The sequence below is a fragment of the Cryptotermes secundus genome, unplaced genomic scaffold, assembly GCF_002891405.2.
Source record: "Cryptotermes secundus unplaced genomic scaffold, Csec_1.0 scaffold639, whole genome shotgun sequence".
NCBI classification, from domain to species: domain Eukaryota; kingdom Metazoa; phylum Arthropoda; class Insecta; order Blattodea; family Kalotermitidae; genus Cryptotermes; species Cryptotermes secundus.
The window spans coordinates 958,050-979,703 of record NW_019743157.1 but is presented as its reverse complement, the minus strand read 5'-3'; the positions used below and the strand labels follow the sequence as shown (position 1 = coordinate 979,703).

Below are 21,654 nucleotides of genomic sequence, written 5' to 3'. Positions count from 1 at the left end.
TTAGAAGGCAGTTTCTGCGTAAAACATGACCAATCCAATTAGCCTTCCATTTTCTTATTTCATGTAGGATATTCCTCTGCTCACTGACTCTAATTAACACTTCTTCATTTCTCACATAATCGGTCCAACTGATCTTCTCCATCCTTCTCCAACACCACATTTCGAAACTTTCCAGATGTTTCAGCCCCATACAGAGCTATGCTCCAAACGTAGCATTTCATTAGTTTCTTCTTCAAATTTAAGTCCAGTTTGCTGGTAAAAAGATTCTTCTTCTTGCTAAATGCAGCTTTTGCCATGGCAATCCTGGATTTAATTTCACTAGTACACCTTGCATCATCTGTTAACAAGCTACCCAAATTGAGCTATATAAGGACCTATATATACAAGCATCCTTTGTATTGACTGTGTGTGTCATCAGGTGAAGGAAAGTGTGGATCTCAATAAATGGTCTCGGTGTTTAAGTGCAAAGTAGCATTGAACCAACTGCTTCCCTCCCCATCCTAAGCGAGGCCCTAGCAAATGCTCTGAGAAGGATCCCAGCTTTACCCACACCTTTACCCCCTTTCCAAAATAAATCTCCGACTAGTGTAAGCCAACACCACCTGAGCTTACTGGCGCCCAACCGAAGAAGAAGAAATGAGAGAAGCGATAAACGTGTGACTAACCAACCAACAATGGGGGAGTGAAGGTGAGTGAAGTATGGTTACATAACTTGCTGTCTCATCACCAGAATACAGGGAAAAATCATGAGATGAAAATGTGGCACAGTTCAAATATTTGTAAGTAAGAGGAGTCTGAATTCAGGTAATGCTTGCTACCATCAAATCCTGATGCTTTTGTCTTCTCATCTGCTGTCTAAAAACGTAAAAATTAGAATATACAAAATTATAATTTTTCTGCAGTTCTGTATGGATGTGAAACTTGGTCCCTGACATTAAGAGAGGAACACAGACTACGAGTCCTAAGGGTGCTTGAGAACAGGGTGCTGAGGAGAATATTTGGACCCAACAGAGATGAAGTGATGGGCTGTTGGAGAAAAACTATGTAATGAGGAGCTTCATAACTTGTATTCTTCACCAAGCAGAATGATCAAGTCAAGAGGGATGAGATGGCCAGGGCATCTAGCATGAATGGGAGAGAAGAGAAATGCATGTAGGACATTGGTGGGAAAGCCAGACAGAAAGACAAAGGTGGGCAGATAATATTAAAATGAAACTTAGAGATAGGATGCTGTGATATGGACTGGATTTTTCTGGCTCATGATAGAGACCAGTGGAGGGCTTTTGTGAACATTGTAATCAACCTTCAGGTTCCATAAAATATTGGAATGTCATTGAATAGCTGCATAACTGGCAGCTTCTCAAGAAGGGGTCAGCTTCATGAAGTTAGTTGGCTTTATGTCGGGATCTGGTTCCAAGTAGTTCTATGTTTGATTACATGCAATAAATTACTTCTTAACATAAGTTTTTTTTCCCCAAAATGTACCTAATCCACCTGAAAAAACTTTCAGGAAATGATAAAATGCTGGTGTGATAATGCATCAGTGGAAAATCTCCTGTCCTTTATGGCTACTTTCTCCCTACATTGTTTTATTTTTAGTTTGTAAATGTAATATGTATATGGATGTCAAGTCAGATCTGATGTAATTTAACTAATAAAATCTTGAAATTTATACTAGCTTTGTACTTTATATGAATTCTATCATTTGTATATTTCTTATGTATCACATGATGGCCACCTCTCTGGGATAAAACATGTTGAGGGTAAAATAATAAAAACATTTGTGTGTGATGATAACCCCTTCATTTTTATTTATCCACTTGAGGACAAATGTCAGTCCTTGAGAATACAAACTTTACAAAGACCATATTATAATATTATACTATAACTACACAAGAATGACATGTCTTATATCATGTATAATGATCCATGGACACGAAATAAATGAATGAATGCATGATGTTTAACATGAAATTTCATGTTGGAACACAATGCTAAATCATCTGTGATATATACCAAACTAGGTAGCAAAGATTCTTCTTTGCATCTTGCAAATGGTGATGACTTGGAGCACACAATTTCCATATTTTACACCTCTTCTGACAACAATGTGTGTCACTTTATATGCTGACTTCAGCTGTAGTGTTGTTTCACTGCATTCAAAATTCATTTTTCACAGAATTGACATTATAGGTCCTGATGATGCCTGAAGCATGTAATACATGAAGTCTCATTTCATTCAAAAGTACAAAACAGAGCCTTGGAACTTATTGTATGCTCCACATGTTTGTAACAGGAAATTACATATTTAAGGTGAGAAGCTGGTAAAATTGTTCTCATTTCTTACCATTACACCATGAAAATGTACAAGGGTGGGCAAAAGCCAGCCCATGGGCTTAATACAGAATGAACATTTCCTCTAGTCTGGGTCATGGAAACACATTAATGAAAATAACTCCCCACATATCCATCAACACTTTGAATATCTCAAGAAATATGCAACATGTAACCGAATCATGTAATCTGCTATATGATTTATGGTTTGTGTTCATAATCCCTTTTAACTTCATCCTTAATCCACTCCATGCACAAACAGAAGAAATAATTCAAACACGTGGTGATCTGACCCACCAGCCAAAATACCTGCTCATCTCTGACATATAGGATCTGCTCAAACAAAGCTCCATGCATTATTAACCTCAGCACTTGCAGAATTTAACGAAATAAGATTCTTGCTCTCACGCTTTACTTCAGAGAAAGACCCTAGTACCTATCGGATAGGAAGCTCAGCCAATCCCACAGCCGGTCTGAACATTGCAGCAAAAAGAAATATCCCAGCCTTTACCGGGAATATAATCCGTTGATTATCACCATAGCAAGTCACATCACTGACTCAGCTAACCCAATGAGAAAGAGACAAACTGATGGTTTACAGCGTGATTCATGCTTTTGTACTTAAGACGCTTATGATATTGATACTACTTTAACATGAGGTCTGGAAATACTGTATCAACTCCTTGCAATCCACTAGAAAATGGCCCTAGACACAACAATATACATGAACTATGAATACTAAAACACAGAGGTAATTCACCATAAAATAATTGTAACTCATTTAAAAAATAACATTGAAATATTTGTATTATTTATTTACAATTTAAAAAGTCAGTGTGATATTATCATGATAATGATAAGGGATCTTAGTGTGATCGAATATACCCTCTCGCTATTTTTACATCATCAAGTGGTCTGTCATTTTTATCAGTTTCAACCAATCCAATCCTTTTCACCACATTCATTCCAGAATGTACACGACCTAAGGAAAACAAACATAACATTATAAAATTAAGTGCACAGTGAAAATACATTCCAAACATCTTTTTAATATCAATATTATTTTATTCGAATCTGAAATATGAAAATGTACAAATTAATACTACACCTTTTGCTGCTGTATTCCAGTCATCAAAACGTATTACTTTATCATATCTTAACTTGAACTGGGTACTTAACTATTTCATAAAGTGGTTTCCATCAACTTTATTTAATGCTGATGCAAGTGGAGAAAACTGAGGAATGAAAATTAGCAAGGTGAATCGAGAAATCAGTGAAGATTTGAGCACTAAGATTATGAACTGGTATGAATTGTACAGAAGGTATAAACTGTTATGTCGTAATAAAAATTTGGGCTTCATAACACTTGAGAGATAAGGCCCACAGAAAGCAAGTTTAGGTAATCTTATACAGGGAATTTGCTGATGTGGTGGAAACAACCCCCTCAAACATTTCTGGTAGCAGTGAGTAAAAAACTCTAATTCTGTACTTTCATGATGTATTGATTCAGCCTATTTGATAGTGTTGGCTGGAGGTTATAACTGGACAAAACAGGGTAAAAACTGATACACAATTTCTGGAAATTATAACAGTAAATACCAAACTTCCATCCAAAGAAAATAATACTGTTCTAAAAATATAAAAAGATACAAAGATCCATACCAAATATAGTATGTTTCCCATCTAGCCACTGAGTTGGAGCAAGGGTAATAAAGAATTGAGAGCCATTTGTATGTGGTCCTGAGTTTGCCATCGATAATATCCCAGCACCTAAAAGTTAAATTCATGAAATGTTAATTCTTTATACTGCTTGCACCTATACTCCTCTTGAAACCCAAACCTTCTTCACTCTCTCTGGATAAACAGCTAACCTGTGTGTTTCAATTCTTCATGAATTTCATCTTCAAAATGTCTCCCATAAATGGAAGCACCCCCTTTCCCTGTTCCAGTGGGATCTCCACCTACAATTAACAGTCTGTCATTAGCCCACATGTGTGATACATGATTCCCTCATGTAATGAAAACACAGTATTACTTCAGTTATCATGGGTAAAAAAATAAAATATTTTAATTATCAATAAACTTCAAGTATTCTTTGGCTTACATCACCTCCTCACCAAAAAAAGTAAGAATTTCTTATGCATCTGTTTAATCTTCTGTCACTAAAAATTAACCTTCAGATAAAAGGGATTGAAATTTTTAAAAAAGTTAGTACTTAACAGTTACAGTTTTCTTCAAATTATTGAATGAATATATATAACATAAGTTATCTCAATTGTTCACACAGAGATGAATTATGCAAGTAACATGAAGAAAAATTAAACCGGTTCCAAACTTACATCACAAAGAGAATCTCTGATGGGTCTTGCTCCTGTGTAAATCTTAATTAAATAATCTTCATACAATCACTACAAATTCATTATTAACACACACGTTAATAATAAATGATTAATGAATATGAATATGTTTTTTTTTTCACTTCATATCAAAAGTTTCTTAACTTTCTGACTGCCAAGCCCTGTCACAGAACAACTTGCTAGAAATGCCAAGGACGATTGGGAGTTCCTGCCATCAGACTGCCTTCAAATGACTTTATGCAAAGCTAGTAAGCAAGCCTGTTCTTTCCTCTAAACAATGATTTATCACATCTGATGACATCTAAAGACAAAAATTCTGTGGACTAAGTGATTAATGTTAAGCAAATCTTTTCAACTGTGGCAGTTTAAATTAACATATACAAAGAAGAAGCAATTGGCTCACAACATGGAAAGGGTTAATTTACCTTGAATCATAAAATCCCTTATAATTCTGTGAAACTTGGTTCCATTGTAGTAATTCCTTCTTACAAGTTCAGCAAAGTTCCTGCATGTCATTGGTGCATGTTTCCAGTATAATTCAACAACAATCTCTCCCATACTGAAATAAAGAAATGTGACAAGACTGACAATATACTTTATTCTTAAGGGTTGATGGCATATTATGCTTAGGATTATGGGGCTTCTGGATTTCATCCATCATCTAGTATTCCGAAGACAACATGATGTTTTAGAAATTGCATCCGTTTCCATTCTCAGGTGACAGGATAAGAGGCACTTACATAATTGTGTCTGTTAGTAGGAGTTAATCTATATCAAGTAAGTAAGACACATCTATATAAGCACCTAGGATGAAACAGCTGTTTACAAACTTGTGTTCTATTCTAGACTGCAGACAACAGACTGAAGTCCATAAACTCAGGGACCCTTAGTGTAACAGACTGTATTATGACATGCTCTACATTCTTGGCTTATTATTATGATCCATGGAATGGAAATGACTTATGTTCTTGTTTGACAGCATTCATTTTATTCAAATGATATTCTATTAATTGTAATTTTAATCTTACTCATATATTTCATTGTTAATATTCAGAATTAACTTGACTTGTCCTATATCATGTACAATGATCTACAGTGATGAAATAAATAAATAAATCAATCAATCAATATTATATTCCATCATCAGAACCTTCAGAATTAATTTATTATTTTTGCTTCTCAAATGAGGCAGAGGTATATAGTGGCTTATGTAGCTCCAGCTAACTGGCCAAGGCTGTATAGTGACTGAGACTGGCCTTTTCTAATAGACCCAACTGATAAATTGCCACTCCACCCTTTCACCTGAGGACAGAAGCAGATTCATATTCTGAACATCAAGTTTTGTTCAGAATACTAGTCACAGAACAAAGTTCAGAAACCAACTAATCCTAAGAATGGTATACTTTACTGTCACTTCATAACTACATAGAATACGAATTAAAGTGCTCTAAAAACATGTGCACAAATCATCTTTCTGTCCCTTAAAGCACTGTCTATAAAAGTATTAGAACAAAACTGCAATACTGTACATGTGTGCTTAGCATAGCAATCACTGTTGCTAGCTGCGGCAGTCCTATCCTGCACAGATTCCATGTTGTTTGAACATGAAGGATAACTTCATTACCTTAGTGCAGGTCTGCACAAATTTCCTAGAAACCTGACAGCCATCTTCAAAAACTAGAAGCCAGAACGAAAAACAAAGACCTTGGGGGTGATTTTTTTAACATGACAATTAAAATATCTACACACAAGCAACGGTCAGTCCTTTTCACACTCAAGGAACACCAAATGGGCTGTATCTAGGATGAGAAAACATAAACAATCTTCTGCCACTGTTAGGATATGGGGAGAGGAATGATGATAGGATGTACATACAGGACATGTGAAAATATGGGGAATGGAGATAAAGGTATAAAAGTGTTAAAGGAACAGATGAATGGGGTTAGGGAATGGTTTAATGTGACGGTAGCTAAGGAAGGAAGGGGAAAGGATTGATCATAAGACAAACTAATGACAGACATGAGAAAACAATAAGAATGGAGGGAGAGAGATAAAAGTACAAAAGGAAGGAGAAAAAAATTGATACTCTCCAACATCTCTGATGGATCATGCACTAGCATGAACGTAACAGGAAAAGATTCTTAGCGCCATGAATTTGGGCAGGCCTACCTAATGACTTGATAAAGATATGAGTGAGGGGAGCTGAAATATGCTATCTGAACCAATCATCTGGACAGGCCTCTACCTAAAACTCAATACTTATTAGTACAAAGGCACACATGAAAATGCTTTCCAGTTTTTAATAACAAGAAATAAATTGAACAAATCATCGTAAATTCTTACACGCTTATTCTACAATATAAAACCACTGATTCAATTTAAAATTTTGCTTATGTTCCTACATTTCGGACAAATTCTTTGAGAATATTTCACGGCAACATTCTCACAACACAAGATTACAAATGCAACTCCCACCTACGTGGTTTCTAATACAACATGAGGAGGCTGCCATAACTTATCAGGTATTCCTGTAGCTGCAGACATTGTTATTTCCTCAATGAAATTAATTATTTTAAGAAATTAATTTCAACGTTTCTTTTAACGTGCGATAAAAGCCAAACAACGATAACGTTTTCACATGAAACAAAACATCCGCCAACCTCATCTCACTACAGATACATAGCACCACGGATCAAACACACCGAAATACGCTATAACCTGCAGGACCTGCAGGGTTCGCTACAACTATGCACAACACCACGGTCTCGCCCGGTCTTGTCCGTCTTTTTGGTCTCATGGGTATGATCGTATAATAGTGATCCGTGAGCAGGTGGGAGCCAAGAAAAAGTGTATGGTTGTATGTCGGTTTGATTAGTACAAAGTGTTTTTATGTAGGAATATATCATTTTCTTCTGGAACCGAAAATCAAGACGCTTAAGACTATAGATTAGTCCATGTACATAACCGGTACGAGGACATATTTGTGGTCTTTGTGGTTGCTCTCGTGAGGCTCGTGAGCCTCGTGGGAGATGAGACGGATCAGACGCGTGGGAGTGATCCGTGCTGGGTGGAATGGAATGTTTTGAAAATGCATAACCGCGACTGTAAAAGATAAGCTTTGGCGAATTATTGTATATCTGTGTGATGATTAAGAAATAAAATGTGATTATGTTACTACTACAATGAGAATTTTACATCTCAAAACTTGTTTCTCTGTTGTTCGAACCTAACCTGTTGCAATTATGAAGATTGAAGTTCATCATTTAACAAGGAATCCCACGGCAGCATGGAATGACCTATCAAAAATTCAGAAAGTAATAAAGGTGCAAGTTAGTCCACCAAAGTCAAGTGTAGCAGATGATAAGGTGAGTCTTGGGTTAGGTATTGTCTTCAATATGGCAGGCATTTGGAACAAATTCTGTATTGACAAAATTTTCAGGTTTACAGAGTTAAAAGAGTATTATATATAAATTTTAGCCCCATGGATTATTGTACACACACACACACATTCCATTCTGCAATTTATATGCTTCGTTCTGTGATCACCAATTTGGCATTCACTGTCATCATTCTGTCATTTCTGAACTTGTGTTACTTAACTTTGGTACCTGTTGTATGATCAGGAGCCGTGATAGCGCATTTTGTATAGTGACTGGCTATGGGCTGGATAGCTGAATGTTCAGAGTTGAGTCCTGGTGAGCTCAAGAATTTTCTCTTCACGTCATCCAGACTGGCTCTAGGGCACACGCAGCATCCTACCCAATGAGTACTGGGGGCCCTTTCCATCAGGAGAATAAAGTGGTCAGGGCGTGAAGGTGACCACTCACCTCCAACTAGTGCTGAGGTCAAGAAAAAATGGATCTTTCATTCATTCATTTATTCACATTCCATAAAATCCTTACAAGGTTGAAAAAACCAATAGATATAGAAATCATCCAGAAACATAAACTCATCTTGCTTAGAAATCAAGCAGTTGTCAAAATATTGATTGATTGATTGATTTATTTCGTCACTGTAGATCATTGTACATGATATATGACAAGTCAAGTTAATTCTGAATATTAACAATTTGATATATAAGTAGATTAAAATTACAATAGTTACAATTTTTTTTTTTTTACTGCTGATTACAATTTAGAATTAGTTAGATATTCTTATTTGTGGAGAATTTGATGGAATGAACAAGTTAATAGTATACAAGATTTAAATAACACATAAAAATTTATCTTGAAAATAATAAGTAGTTAGTTAGTTATTGGAGAGGGTGGGTTTCCCCATGCACTGAGACCTGTGTTGGTCCATTGTGCTTCCCTCTATGATTTCTACCAGTCTCTATATCCTACTGGTACTGGTGCTTACCATCAGTCCTGCCCAGCCAGCGAGACCGGCTCTACTAGCTGAGAGGTATCTATAATGCTTCCCCCATCTACCAGAGGTATTAGAGACTGCTGTTGGGCGGGAAGCGTCCGTAATGTGGCTCAGTGACCTCCTTTGGAGATATGAGGTTCTTTTACGTGCTGTAAAGCTACGACACGGGACCCACGGCTTAAAGTCCCTCCCAGAGGACTTGTTCCCTGAATTTTTCCACCCTTAAAAATTCGACGACCTCCGCCGGGTATTTGAACCCGCGTACTACGAGTCATGAGGTGGGAACGTTACCTCTAGACTATGGAGGCCACTAAAATAATAAGTAAGAAATTGACAATTTTAAGATAAAAAATTCTGTCCTAATATTATTAACTAATCATGCTTATACAATATGACAGTTATTTAAAAACCAGTTTATAATATAAGACAAGTTTGAAAGATGAATAAAATTAGTCATATTACAGTAACCAATTTACAATATAAGATAAGAATAATAATGAATGCAAATAATAATACTTACAACTTTAAAACGGTAAAATCAAATAAGATCTGTTATAACATAATTGAAGTTATTTACAAAAAAGCTTAGTCAACTAACATATTGGTTAAAATTTCAATATAATATAATTATACAAGCATTATCTCATAAAAAATTCTTTCAATGTATAAAAAGAATTAAAATATGAAAATACAGCAAGACATGAACAAACCCTGGACGACATCAAGAACATCCTCATCAAGATAGACAGGCAGCACAAAATCAGCCCCATACAAGGACAATAGGAGTACAGACACGAACCTATGTGGTTTAAAAAATTTTAACTACTGACAATAAAAGTTTTTTAAATAACATTTAGAACTTTTAAAAACTTTACAACACCAAGAAGCTGCTGTGATTGTGAAATGTTCGACTTTATGAGTACTGTGCATTATAGGATAAGTGTATGTATTTTAAATCAAAACACCTATTGTGATGGTAGTTTCCAGTTTGTAATGATGTTACCTCTGAAGATGGCCCGTATGGACCGAAACATGTAAGGGAGATAAGTTTTCACGTAGTAAAAACTTATATGTCACATTGGACGGAGTTGTTTGTATTTGTAATTGTTAGTGTGCGGAGCAGAATGAAACAAATCAAATTCATACAAAAATTCCTTTAACTTGCCCTTAAATCTTTCTGTATCATTAGAAATTTCCTTCAGTGTATCAGGAAGTGCATTGTATATTTTAACAGCCATATGATATACCCCGTTTCCATATATCGCCAAATTAACCTGGGTCATATGTATATCCATAATGTGTCTAGTATTTATTTCTTCTGTTTTTTACTACAAACATCATCAAGGTGTATATATATTGTGTTCTTAAAGGAAATATATTCATATCCTTAAAATGTCCTCTACATGAATCTCTTGAGCCACATCCTTTCATTATTCTTACAACTCTCTTTTGCAACTTAAAAACTCTTTCGGCATAAGACGAGTTACCCCAAAACATTATACCGTATGACAAGACAGAATGGAAATATGAAAAATAAACACTTTTTAATGTTTTCATGGAGACCATTTGTTTTACATTTCTTATCATATAGCAGGCTATACTCAATTTTTTACTTATGTCTTGTATATGACCATCCCAAGTTATGTCATTTTGGATAATCAGGCCAAGAAATTTTGTGTAATTTGCGCATGTTATAATAGTACCAAGATCTCCCATATCTCTATCACACCAGATTTTTGCAGTGAAATTTATATAATGTTTTTATTATATTAAGAGACATTAAATTCTTTTTGAATCAATCATCCCATATCCTGAATATGTCATTTGTTTTGGTTTTGAATTTTATTGTATTGGCATGAGAAATCAATACACAGGCATCATCAGCAAAATGTATAGGAGTACTCACTCTTTACATCCATTCCCACATATGCCTTCATGGTATAGCGCTTAATTAGTTAAGCACAGGGACAACTTTGCCTTTTCCTTTACCTGTTGTGTATCAAGCACAGGGACAACTTTGCCTTTTCCTTTACCTGTTGGGGAACAAAAAAAAAGCAGGAACAAAATATTTCTTTGTGGAAAGGGTTCTGAAACACAGTGCAATAATATTTAGCCAAAAAATGGAAATTTGAACAAATAACCTGGACTTTTAAAAAAATACTATTTTCCTGAACTTTATAAAGATAAAAAAAAGTTTCCTGTGTACTTAAGCACAATCTCTTGGAGAATATAATGGGCATGGAAGCAAAGCTCAGCAGAGTCTTTATTCAAGTACCATGGTAGAAATGAGAGCCAACTCTACACTTTAGCCACTTCATTCCCAAAGAAAGTACTCACAGTATCCATTGGCTGAGTTTGGCATGTGATGATAGTAGGTAAATTTCTGCCTTGGCTGAGTATTAAGTTCTGGTCATCCAATTTGTAGCCATTCTCTTCACTAACAAAGCTTTCCTGTCTCTCCATATACATGAACTACAAAAATAATCTTTAACTTGGGATTTGGACCATTATTTTGATGTTACATGGCCAGATCTTTTACACATAAGCTCAAGATTACAAATGAATAGTCTGTGTTTAGATTTTACTATCTTTTTCTTCACAGCATTGAACAGCTTCAGGTTTCCACAAAGATGTTTTTCATATATGATTAAATATTCCAGGTACGAATTGTATGTATGAGCGATACACATTCAATGACACCTCATATTAAATTTGATATACCACAAGGAGATATATTCATACATGCCGGTGATTTCACGAGGTGTGGACAACAGGAAGAGGTTATCGAATTCAGTGAATGGATTGGTAAGATTATGAGACTTCTTTCCTATAAGCATAACTGGCATTTCTGGATATTTTTTGGTTAACTTATATTTAAAATAATTTTCATTGTTCATTCAGTAAAATATCTGGTTGTGTGCCAGGTAATTGATATTTGATTTCTTGCCAGAGTACTGAGATTCATCTCTTCATCACAACACCCAGAAATGCAGTAGTAGCCCATCCAGAATGTGGGTACTGGGGCATTTTTTCAGGGTTTGTTATATTTGAAGCTGATCATTTGTCTCCATCCAAATGTGATAACTAGAATGCGTGGGACTCTATGTCCACATCTTTTAATACCTTCATGACATGACCTTTAAATTATATTATATTATATTTCAGCATGCCATTGTATTGAGGCAACATCCTATTTTTTACTAACATATCCGTCAATAATACAACTTTAAAAATACATTATCTTGTTCACTAAAAATGCATTTTAATACTATGACAGTTCAAATCAGTAAAATGCCCGTAGGCCTTTATGTATTACATAAATTTACAAATTAAAAGTGAATGTCCACACTCCTCAAATTCTCTTCTTTAAATATTCACAACATATTTCAGCGTCATTGGGCCATCATCAGGTGAATTCTATCCTCGAGTGAGACCACTGCACTGTATTTGTTTCCCGTGCTTCCGTCGTGCACATCATTATTTACGTCATGCTAGTTGTTAAATTTCATTTTTATCCAGCTATTTTGCAGCTGTTATCAGTTTGTCATCGTGTTTCCCTATGTCAGTGTATGAAAGCACAAATAGCTGTGGGCCCAGTGATCAAGATTCAAGCCCTGGCAAGAGATACCAGAAATTCTTTAGAACTCTGTTCTGAATGGCTTTGGGCCACAAACCTATTTGATGAATACAGTGATAAAAGTATTGACATTATATAGTCCAGTATATATTTTTATCCAGTATTGGGTTTGAGAGAAAATGAATCAGAACACTGCAGCTATGCATAATGATGACTGAGGGCCCATTTTATCTTCACATTTTACCAGAATATAATAATGTGTCTGTTTCTTGCATGAGGTTCTCATGCAATTTAAGGTCATAGAGCTGTCCTTTTGTGAGGTTTTTTGCGTGCTGTTAAGGACTGGTTGTTATAATTGATTACTGAAGTCAGGTTGAAAATGTATATATGTTTGTGAGGAACATGAAAGTGGTCTGATTGTGTTTGTCTTTTCCTGTTTAGTGAGATCAGTATCATTAAAGAGTATGGCATCATAGTGATAAATGCTGTTTGAATTATACTATATACGTATACAAACCCTTATTAAAAATTAGGCCCTGGGGTCAACTCAGTCTCTAACAGAAATGAGTACCAGAAATGTTCTTGAGAATAAAAGGTGGCCAGCACGTAAGGCTGATAACCTTACTGCCATCTATGAGCCAATTGTCTAGAAAATGTGGGAACCTCAACATCTCACAACCCTATGGGCCTCCATGGCCTGTTACAGGGATACTTTAACTTTTTTATTAAAAATTATCTTTTAGCAACACATCACATGACGTTACTTAATTTTGTGTTCAATGTTTCAGGAAAATTACCACACAAACATAAGATTGTGATTGCAGGAAATCATGAATTGAGTTTTGATAAAACTTTCACTAATCCTCTAAGACAGAGCCCAAATGATCGTTCCACTCATACTGGTCCCAGCCTTGTTGACCAAATACCAACTCTGGGTATTCCAAAAGATAAAATTACGGAAGCTGTTCAAACACCCAATGTCAAGGATTATCTCACCAACTGCATATACTTGGAAGACAGTGAAGTTATGTTATATGGGCTCAAAATTTATGGTACTCCATGGTAAATAAAATACATGAATAGCATTTGTAATGTACAGGGAAAGTATTCTTTTGTGGTCACAGAAGCCTGCATGGTAGTCTGTTACATATTTACTATAAACTCACAAGCATGTTGCCGTATATTATTGATTATCTGTAGTCATGTGCACATATCAATAATTTAGTTATTGTAAACTCCATTATATCATTTGAGGTAATTCCATGGAGATTTCATTCTTAAGAAGCAAACAATTGCTCATCTAGTTAAGAAATTCCTGCCTTTTTATGGAAACAAAAGATCCAATACCATGTTCACAAAAGCCCACCACTGGAGTCATACAAATCTAGTTCAGTCTTTACATTCTCTTTCTATAACACCATTTTTAATATTATTCTCCCATATAAGCCAAGTTCTACAAGCAGTCTCTTCCCTTCAGGTCCAACCAGAAATTTTCAATACATTTCTCATTGATTCCATGCATGCTACATTTCCCACCCACCACACCCTCCTTTACTTGATCGCCTTAGTAATTATGAAGGGTACAAAATAATGTTAAATATGTGAAAACTGTAAACTGCATATATATTTTTACTATTACAGGAGTTTACAGCCATGGTAGGGAGAATTTTCTTTTATCCTGCCAAATATTAATAATTCAGTTCGTTCTCGGGATTATGGAGGTAGGATATAGGAATAGTATACTGCAGTGCTAGTGACTTGGCTTCTTTCCTTTCTGGGCCAGTAGCTAAATAGCTGAGACTTTGTGCACGTTCTTATTCTGTGCGTGTTGGGGGGGGGGNGGACAGAGTGATACCATGCACATGGAGATGTGTTAAAATATTTTTGTGAAGATATTTGTGTGGATGAAGATGTTATTGACAAAATTTAATATAATACATCCCTATGGAAGTAATGTGTACAGAATATTCAGGTTGTAGGCCTGCATGTTATCTTCCTTGATTGAGTCTTCATAATAATGAAGTTGGAGGTTATTTTCTTTGTTGATACTCAGAGTAAAAACAAACATTCTGATGTATTAGAAAAAAAATAATTAAATATATTTTTTTTGTTATATTTTAATTATTTACAAATATTAATGCATGTTCTTCATTCATTACTTCATTAACAAACATTTCACTATAACGTGTGCTTCCAGTGAACTAGACATTGGAGGTGTAAAAACAAATTGATGGTATTTCAAGGAAAAATTACCATTATATTGTCGCGTGCCGCCAGGAATTTGGAATGTATACTTCCATGGAAATGCAATACCAGCCTAGGAATACCTTAAGCAACAAACGCGTTTCCTCAGAGATGAAAGGACAACAAAAGGTTCGTTGCATATCAGCAGCCTAGACCAAAGGCTCCTACATGGTGCGCTATATTCCGTCCGAGACCAGGTTATAAACTCCAGCTTCAACAAGAGACCAGGGCAGTTTGCACTTGACCTTAGAAGAGTAGTCAGTCTTCAGTTTGGTTTTGACTATAGCAGAAGCTGTAATTGTGATACTGAAATTGTGAATAATTGTACTTGCAAGTGTACAGGAGATTGGTCAATAAACATATTCGCCAAATCCGAGACCTGCATGAATTTATTTGTCGCGTTACATAGGCAACACGCGACAATATAATCTCAAATGCTTGGTTCACATTGTATAGCTAGTATGATATGTTTGAGACAAATAACATAGAAAGTAATTATGGGAAACCACTATACATAACATGTAGAACAATAAAGAAGTGAAACGTACTGTGGTATGTAAGATTTTATAAGTAAATGTTTATTTGGAAGTGAAACATCGACTTTTGTAGGCAGCTGTTTAATAAGCTTTAATTTAAGCTGAATTTAATCCTAATGGCTAATTAATTTTTTGGTGTTAGGCAACCAGAATTCTGTAAGTGGGCTTTTAATGTCCCAAGAGGTGAAGAATGCTTGCAGAAGTGGGACAAAATTCCTGATGACACAGACATACTGGTGACACATACACCACCTGTAGGACATGGGGATCTCTGTTGTACAGGTGTCCGAGCAGGTTGCGTTGAACTTCTGACAACTGTCCAGCAACGAGTTAAACCAAAGTATCATGTTTTTGGACATATCCATGAGGGTGAGTTTTTGGTTTATAAAATGTACAAAATAAGTTCCCTCATGCCCAAGTACGGAGCCATCATAGCACACAATAGAGTTGGCAGTAAACTTCATTCCTTTTCAGACCCATGCAGTAGATAGTGGTGTGTGCTTATCTTAAATTTTTTTACTCTCCGAATAATGATCCTGATAAGTAAAGTATTGAATTGTGCAGTGTGAATTAGATTATTTCTGTATATATGGTCAGTGGTATGGTTCTTTGTTTGAAATTTATGATGTGTTACTTCCCACGCTCTAAAATCACAGAGCTTACATCAGCTTTTATTTAGGGGATGGAAGCCCTTTGATAGACAGTGATTTTATAGAACCCAGAGGAGCGTTACTGATTTTCACAATGACAATATTTGAATTCTGACAAGTTCAATCCAGTTCACATCCTTATAATCTCATTCTCCAAGGTCCATTTTTAATATTGAAATATACAACAACAAAAAAACTCTTTGACTTTAGTCCGCAAGCGAACCATACCAACTGCCACTTGTCATCGAAGTTAGTGCCAACTTTAGCGGATAGAGAGTGTCGCGTGGTCAGCGCAACAGACCCCCACAGTTTTCTAGACCGGAGCTGCTACTTTTCCATTCAAGTGGCTCCTCAATTATCCTCATGTGGTTGAGTGGACCCTGGGACCTCTGGATTTGTAGCCAGGAATTCTAACCGCTAGACCACAAAGGCGATCATGTTACATATGAAATATATAACACAGTGATAAAATTCAATTTAGAGACAAATTTACACCCAGAGTACTTTATACCTTCAGGTGAACTGTAAACCACACAGGCACAACACAAATAAAACGCTCTTGAGGAAATAGAGACCTAATGTACAGCTCATTCAAGCTTGATTGTGACACGTAGATGGCAAAGTACTTCTCCATTGACAAGCATTATACACATGCTATGTGCAGTGACTATGTTATATGTACCTTTAATTATTGAATATTTTTTTAAGGATATGGAGTATCTTCTGATGGAAAAATTATCTACATAAATGCATCAACTTGTGACATTAATTACCTTCCAACAAACACCCCTGTGGTTTTCGATGTCACTTTGCCACCGGGTATTAAAAAACAATAAACAAGGAGCCACAAGAACTGGGACAAGTTGTTCAAGTCCTTGTATAAGATGTGATGATGAATTGCAGTATTATTGTGGATTATAGTTTGTTCTCGAGTTTTGTATTAAATTCTTATATTTATTTATTTTTATTTACTTATGTAAGACTGGTTAATGTTAATAAAAAGATCTGCTAAGGAGATTAATCATTGACTGTTATTTTAATCTGATGATTTTCAGAATTTCCTAATTAAATAACCTCTTCAGGCTTTATTTTTTAATTTCTTATGACACTTTCTGCATTTGTACTGTATGATGCCAAATGATAGGGTGACTGACAAACTGGAAAGGATTTGTAAGGAAGCAGTCATGGCCTAATTGAGGTCGTATGTTAATGTACGGGATTTCGATGCCAACCAAGACATTAAACTAACATGAGTGTAAAGAATAATGCACACTGAACAGCTGCATTTGGAATTATAAGTGAAAGTCATAGTGTAATACACTAAGTACTAAATTAAAAGAAAAAACATATCTGCTTTCAGTTCAGCCTACACTCAAGATTGTTTTTTTTTTCTTTCTCAGTTGTGATCTTTTGCTGAAATGATTGAAGCATTTGTTTTGTGTAGATATAATCAAGAAGAAAAATCTTGGGGAACACGATCAGTCAAGGCCTAAGCAATCACTGGGCATATTTGGGAGATGTTGACTGTTGAATATGCAAGTCTGAATATGTATGCACAGCATCAAAGCAAACAAACTCCGTGGTTTTAGTCCGCAAGTGAATTATACCAACCAAGAGGCAGCCACTTGTTGGCGTTGTTAGTGCCAACTTTAGCAGATAGAGGGTGTTGCGTGGTTAGCACAATAAATCCCCACGGCCATTAATTCCGGTTTTCTAGACCGGAGCTCTATTTCCTTTAAATAGCCCCTCAATTATCCTCATGAGGCTGGGTGGACCCCATTCCAGACCCACCACTTCTCAAAAAATCTGGTAGTGCTGGGAATCGAACCCGGGCCTTTGGATCTTAGCCAGGAACTCTGACCACTACACCACAGATGACCATGCACAGCATTCCTTTTCTTTTTTATTATCCCCAAAGCTGTAAAACCTGAGGGAAAGGTGTATTGCGTATATAATACGTATTTCATTTTTCTTTACAGCTTATGTTTGAAACATCTTTTGCTTGATAAATATTTAGAATGTTATGCTTGGGATACTTGCAGATATGCATGTAGGTCTTCATATAAGTCAATCATTATTTTTGTTTGATTTCAACCAAAATTTGAACATGTTGATAAATTTTAGCAAATCTGTCCGATATGAAATACCTAAGTCCACTAGTTCTTGAGTGTGTTTTATATGTACAGGTGGATGGAAAACAGCAAACTGAATAGATGGTCTACGGGATTTCAGATGTCCCTCAAAGTGATTGCAATCCCATAAAATGGTATAAGCATACCACATCTTGTAAAAAAATGTGTGGCAAAATGTTACCTGTCAGTTGGCATTTCCCTGCAGCTCAATCTTTCAACTTTCAGCAAACGCACGTAATTACAATTGCTGTGTCTGACACAAGACATAATTTTAATAGCACTGGCATACAAAAAAGTGCTACTGTTATGTGCATGTTATACTTGAAGAGTTTTCTTGTGCCTCTTTGAGCAACCATGGCCTTCAGTGGTCTCTGGGAACGATCTAGAATGGAAGAGGGGCCTCAATGTTTCGATTGAACTATTTCATCATGTGTAGGTATGTTTACAATCTATCTTCAGACCAAATTTCACGTGCCTCACTCCAGTTATTTATTAGTCATTGTCCCCAAACTGAAATAACATTTTCACATGCTGCCATGTAATTTTACATTCTACATGAAATATTCCTTAATAAAAGTTGGACTTTTTTCTTTCCATCTCACAAGTTTGTGTATGTACCATATTGTTACTACTGATTGTTAGAAATTAAAAAGTATAATAGGGGACCCAAATGGCATACACAAGTTTTGTGAGAATTGGTCAGCTGGTTCTAAAGCTGAAATGGAGGGACAAAGCATGGTGATATTAATAAGGCTACTATTTTTCTGAGGGCGGGAAAGGATGCCAGTAATTGGATGACATACTTGCAAACTTCCACATACATAAGTACAGTCTTATAAATAAAATCACCAATACTACAAAAAAAACTGTATTTTCTAATTTCATATTACATCTTGTAATAATGACAGACTCTCAAACACAAGTGCTTAAAAACATTTCATCTGCTAAGTCACCATCAAAGCTACACAAAACAAGTGTACCCAGAAAGATCAAATTCAGCTAATTTTGCTGAAAGAATATGAACTCCCTGCAAGTTATTCTGTATTAGGAGGGGAGGGAGGAAGAGAAGGAATTCTGATGATATATAGACTAAAAGTATTTGTCAAATATCACACAGAATTTCTGTTTTGTACCATATGGTGCACGTGATTTGTACACCATCCTGAATTTTAACTATCATTCTAGCAGTAAGTACTAATCTACTATATGCTGCATTCAAAGTTGCCTAGTGCCTCAGTGGATAAAGCACATGACAGCTGGTTCTTTGGTAACTTAAACTATTCTACAAGAAGAAGTAATATCACTGAACTCTAATATAAATATAGGGAAACATTCTGCATGTCAGTTAAAGGCTATAGGGAAACATTCTGCATGTCAGTTAAAGGCTATGCAATGAAATCTAATAACAATTACATTGGTATGAAGTATTTTTCATTCTAACATATTTTTATCAGTTTCCTTAAATTTTTGTACATAAATCATGTAAAAATCAAATATTCAACTGTATTTTTCTACATGGAGAGAAGAGTTTAGGGCCATGTTATAACTTTGCACCACCAAAGCCTCAAGGATACAAAAATGGGACTCCATAAGAGATTCATGGTGGGCAAAGCAGCACTCAAGCAGGGTCTTCTCTAAGTTTCTTTGGTTCCCCTGCTATTAGTCATCCCACCACCAACCACAGATCCTTGTTTTCTAAGATGGGGGCTTCACTACTCTGATGCAGCAATTGGCTCGTTACAGAGTAAGGAAGTTAAATTCTCTAAGTACAGATTTTAGCGCAGATTATCGTCAGTCATAAGAAGCTCAAAAATAGTCTGCTAGGATACAGAACTTATAACAAGAGGCCAGTGACAAATTAGACAGAAAGTCACCTCTTGCAGAACACTGATAACATGATTATATTATATCACTGATACATTAAGTAGAAATTACATCATATTAATGCATTATTACTGAAGGAATGCCACTCACTCACATTAACCTGTAAATGATATAGTACATTTTCTCATAAGCTAGACTTAAATGCTATATAATAAACGTTACAAAGAAGACAGACTGGAAATGCGGTCTATTGTTTCAGTGGTTGTTAGACAGTCCATGAACTTTTGAAATATGATTTGCTCAACATTTTAATAAAATTAACAAATGGTGAAGTATAGTGATGTTAAATGCCTATTTTTGACAAAATATTCTTATTCAGTTGTGTACAACTAAAGTCATGTATGAATAAATTAGAAACACAGGTTTCCAAACTATACCCAAGTACACATAGAAATTGTATAATAAATCACATTTTTTTATCTTCTGGAAATGTAAATGGAATCAAATTAAAGGACATTTAAAGTTTCACAAAGTCAGACACTGTCCAAATGATTGAAAGTTTTGTGTGTTTGCAATGATAACTTCCAAAGTATAACTTAGGAAGAATTACTTTTTCTCACTGTGCTGATCAATTTAAAATACAGTTTTGGCATTTGAAATATTTTAGGGCACAAGAAGAAATAATAAACTGCTCCAGTTTTCTGTGCACTCACATCAAACCTGAACTGTGTACATGTCTGTACCACAACTCTAGTCATATATTCAGCCTCAGAATGTGTACAGCATCCTCTGCTTAAAATCGCTTCATCAGTCCCTTAAGTTTTCATCCCTCAGCACAAATGACTAAATATAAAACAATGGCTGAGTTATATGCGATTATGATCTAGTATGTATGGCAGAATATTCAATCCATTCAGTTATAAGAATGTAGGTCAGTCAAAAAGTTCCCAGAATTCCCCTGCAGAAGGAGAATGAGCGATAAGATAGTGCACACACTGTTGTGGTGGGAAGCTCAGCATGTCTGCTTGCAGGCGCAACAGGTCTGGACAGGTTTCAGTGTGCAGTGTCATTACTGTTCTGTTTGAATCAGACATGAGTGTTGGTCATTCGGCGCAATGTCGCAGTTCGAACAGCATGTGAACATCAAGTTCATTGGGAAAATCTGCTTCAGAGACGCTATCGGCCCTGCAGCAAGTTTACGGTGATACTGCACTAAAGAAATCCGCAGTTTACAACTGGTTTTCCCAGTTTAAGAATGGGCAGGAGATGTTAGAGCAGTGCTTCTCAACCGCCAGGCCACAGCCCAGTAGTCGGCCCTGGCATCAATTATACTGGGCCGCGAGAGGCTCTTCTGGAATTTGTCATTTTCATTTTCTAAGCATTTTTCATGAATAAATATTTTATAGTGGAAATATTCTGAGGAGAATAATATTTGTGTTGAGAAGCTCAGACACAGAACACCTAAATCTGTGTAGCAAATGTCAGTGACCAAGCCGCATATCTTTAAACATGGAAGTATTCATGAATGATCGGGAATTTTCAGACATCCAAATCTTTCAACAGTCGGGAAAGGCAATACCGATGTTTATGACCAGTCATAAAAATTGCCTGCAAGCCGATTACAACAATGGG

The 21,654-nt window shown here is 35.8% G+C and overlaps 2 protein-coding genes across 5 annotated transcripts; one reads left to right on the top strand and one right to left on the bottom strand.

Annotated features, from left to right (window-relative positions):
• Positions 1-1,791: 1,791 nt before the first annotated feature.
• Positions 1,792-7,440, bottom strand: LOC111873917 (peptidyl-prolyl cis-trans isomerase-like 1). Of its 4 annotated transcripts, none has more exons than XM_023869006.2 (5): positions 7,352-7,440; positions 5,117-5,250; positions 4,206-4,295; positions 3,997-4,104; positions 1,792-3,316 (listed from the first exon to the last, which is right to left on the bottom strand). In XM_023869006.2, exons 1-5 carry the CDS (start codon positions 7,354-7,356, stop codon positions 3,201-3,203), a joined length of 453 nt encoding a protein of 150 aa, XP_023724774.1. In that variant the 5' UTR covers positions 7,357-7,440; the 3' UTR covers positions 1,792-3,200. The 4 variants fall into 4 exon arrangements, with proteins under 4 accessions (XP_023724774.1, XP_023724773.1, XP_023724775.1 ...); XM_023869005.2 differs by having other exon boundaries at positions 7,171-7,388; XM_023869007.1 differs by lacking the exon at positions 7,352-7,440 and adding an exon at positions 7,167-7,240.
• Positions 7,441-7,522: 82 nt separating this feature from the next.
• LOC111873915 (metallophosphoesterase domain-containing protein 1) lies at positions 7,523-17,087 on the top strand. Its single transcript, XM_023869004.2, has 5 exons — positions 7,523-8,056; positions 11,720-11,864; positions 13,425-13,698; positions 15,559-15,785; positions 16,775-17,087. The coding sequence occupies exons 1-5, from the start codon at positions 7,934-7,936 to the stop codon at positions 16,900-16,902; spliced, it is 897 nt and encodes a 298-aa protein (XP_023724772.1). The 5' UTR covers positions 7,523-7,933; the 3' UTR covers positions 16,903-17,087.
• The last annotated feature ends 4,567 nt before the right edge of the window (positions 17,088-21,654 follow it).

Bases quoted from the DNA above. Each gene is read 5' to 3' on its own strand.
- LOC111873917 (XM_023869005.2), bottom strand. From the start codon at position 7,235: ATGTCTGCAGCTACAGGAATACCTGATAAGTTATGGCAGCCTCCTCAT. The intron at 4,296-5,116 runs GTAAATTAACCC...TGTTAATTGTAG, and splicing joins AAGGGATTTTATGATTCAAG to GTGGAGATCCCACTGGAACA. The intron at 4,105-4,205 runs GTTAGCTGTTTA...TTTAACTTTTAG, and splicing joins TGAAGAATTGAAACACACAG to GTGCTGGGATATTATCGATG.
- LOC111873915 (XM_023869004.2), top strand. From the start codon at position 7,934: ATGAAGATTGAAGTTCATCATTTAACAAGGAATCCCACGGCAGCATGG. The intron at 8,057-11,719 runs GTGAGTCTTGGG...TAAATATTCCAG, and splicing joins CAAGTGTAGCAGATGATAAG to GTACGAATTGTATGTATGAG. The intron at 15,786-16,774 runs GTGAGTTTTTGG...TATTTTTTTAAG, and splicing joins TTTTGGACATATCCATGAGG to GATATGGAGTATCTTCTGAT.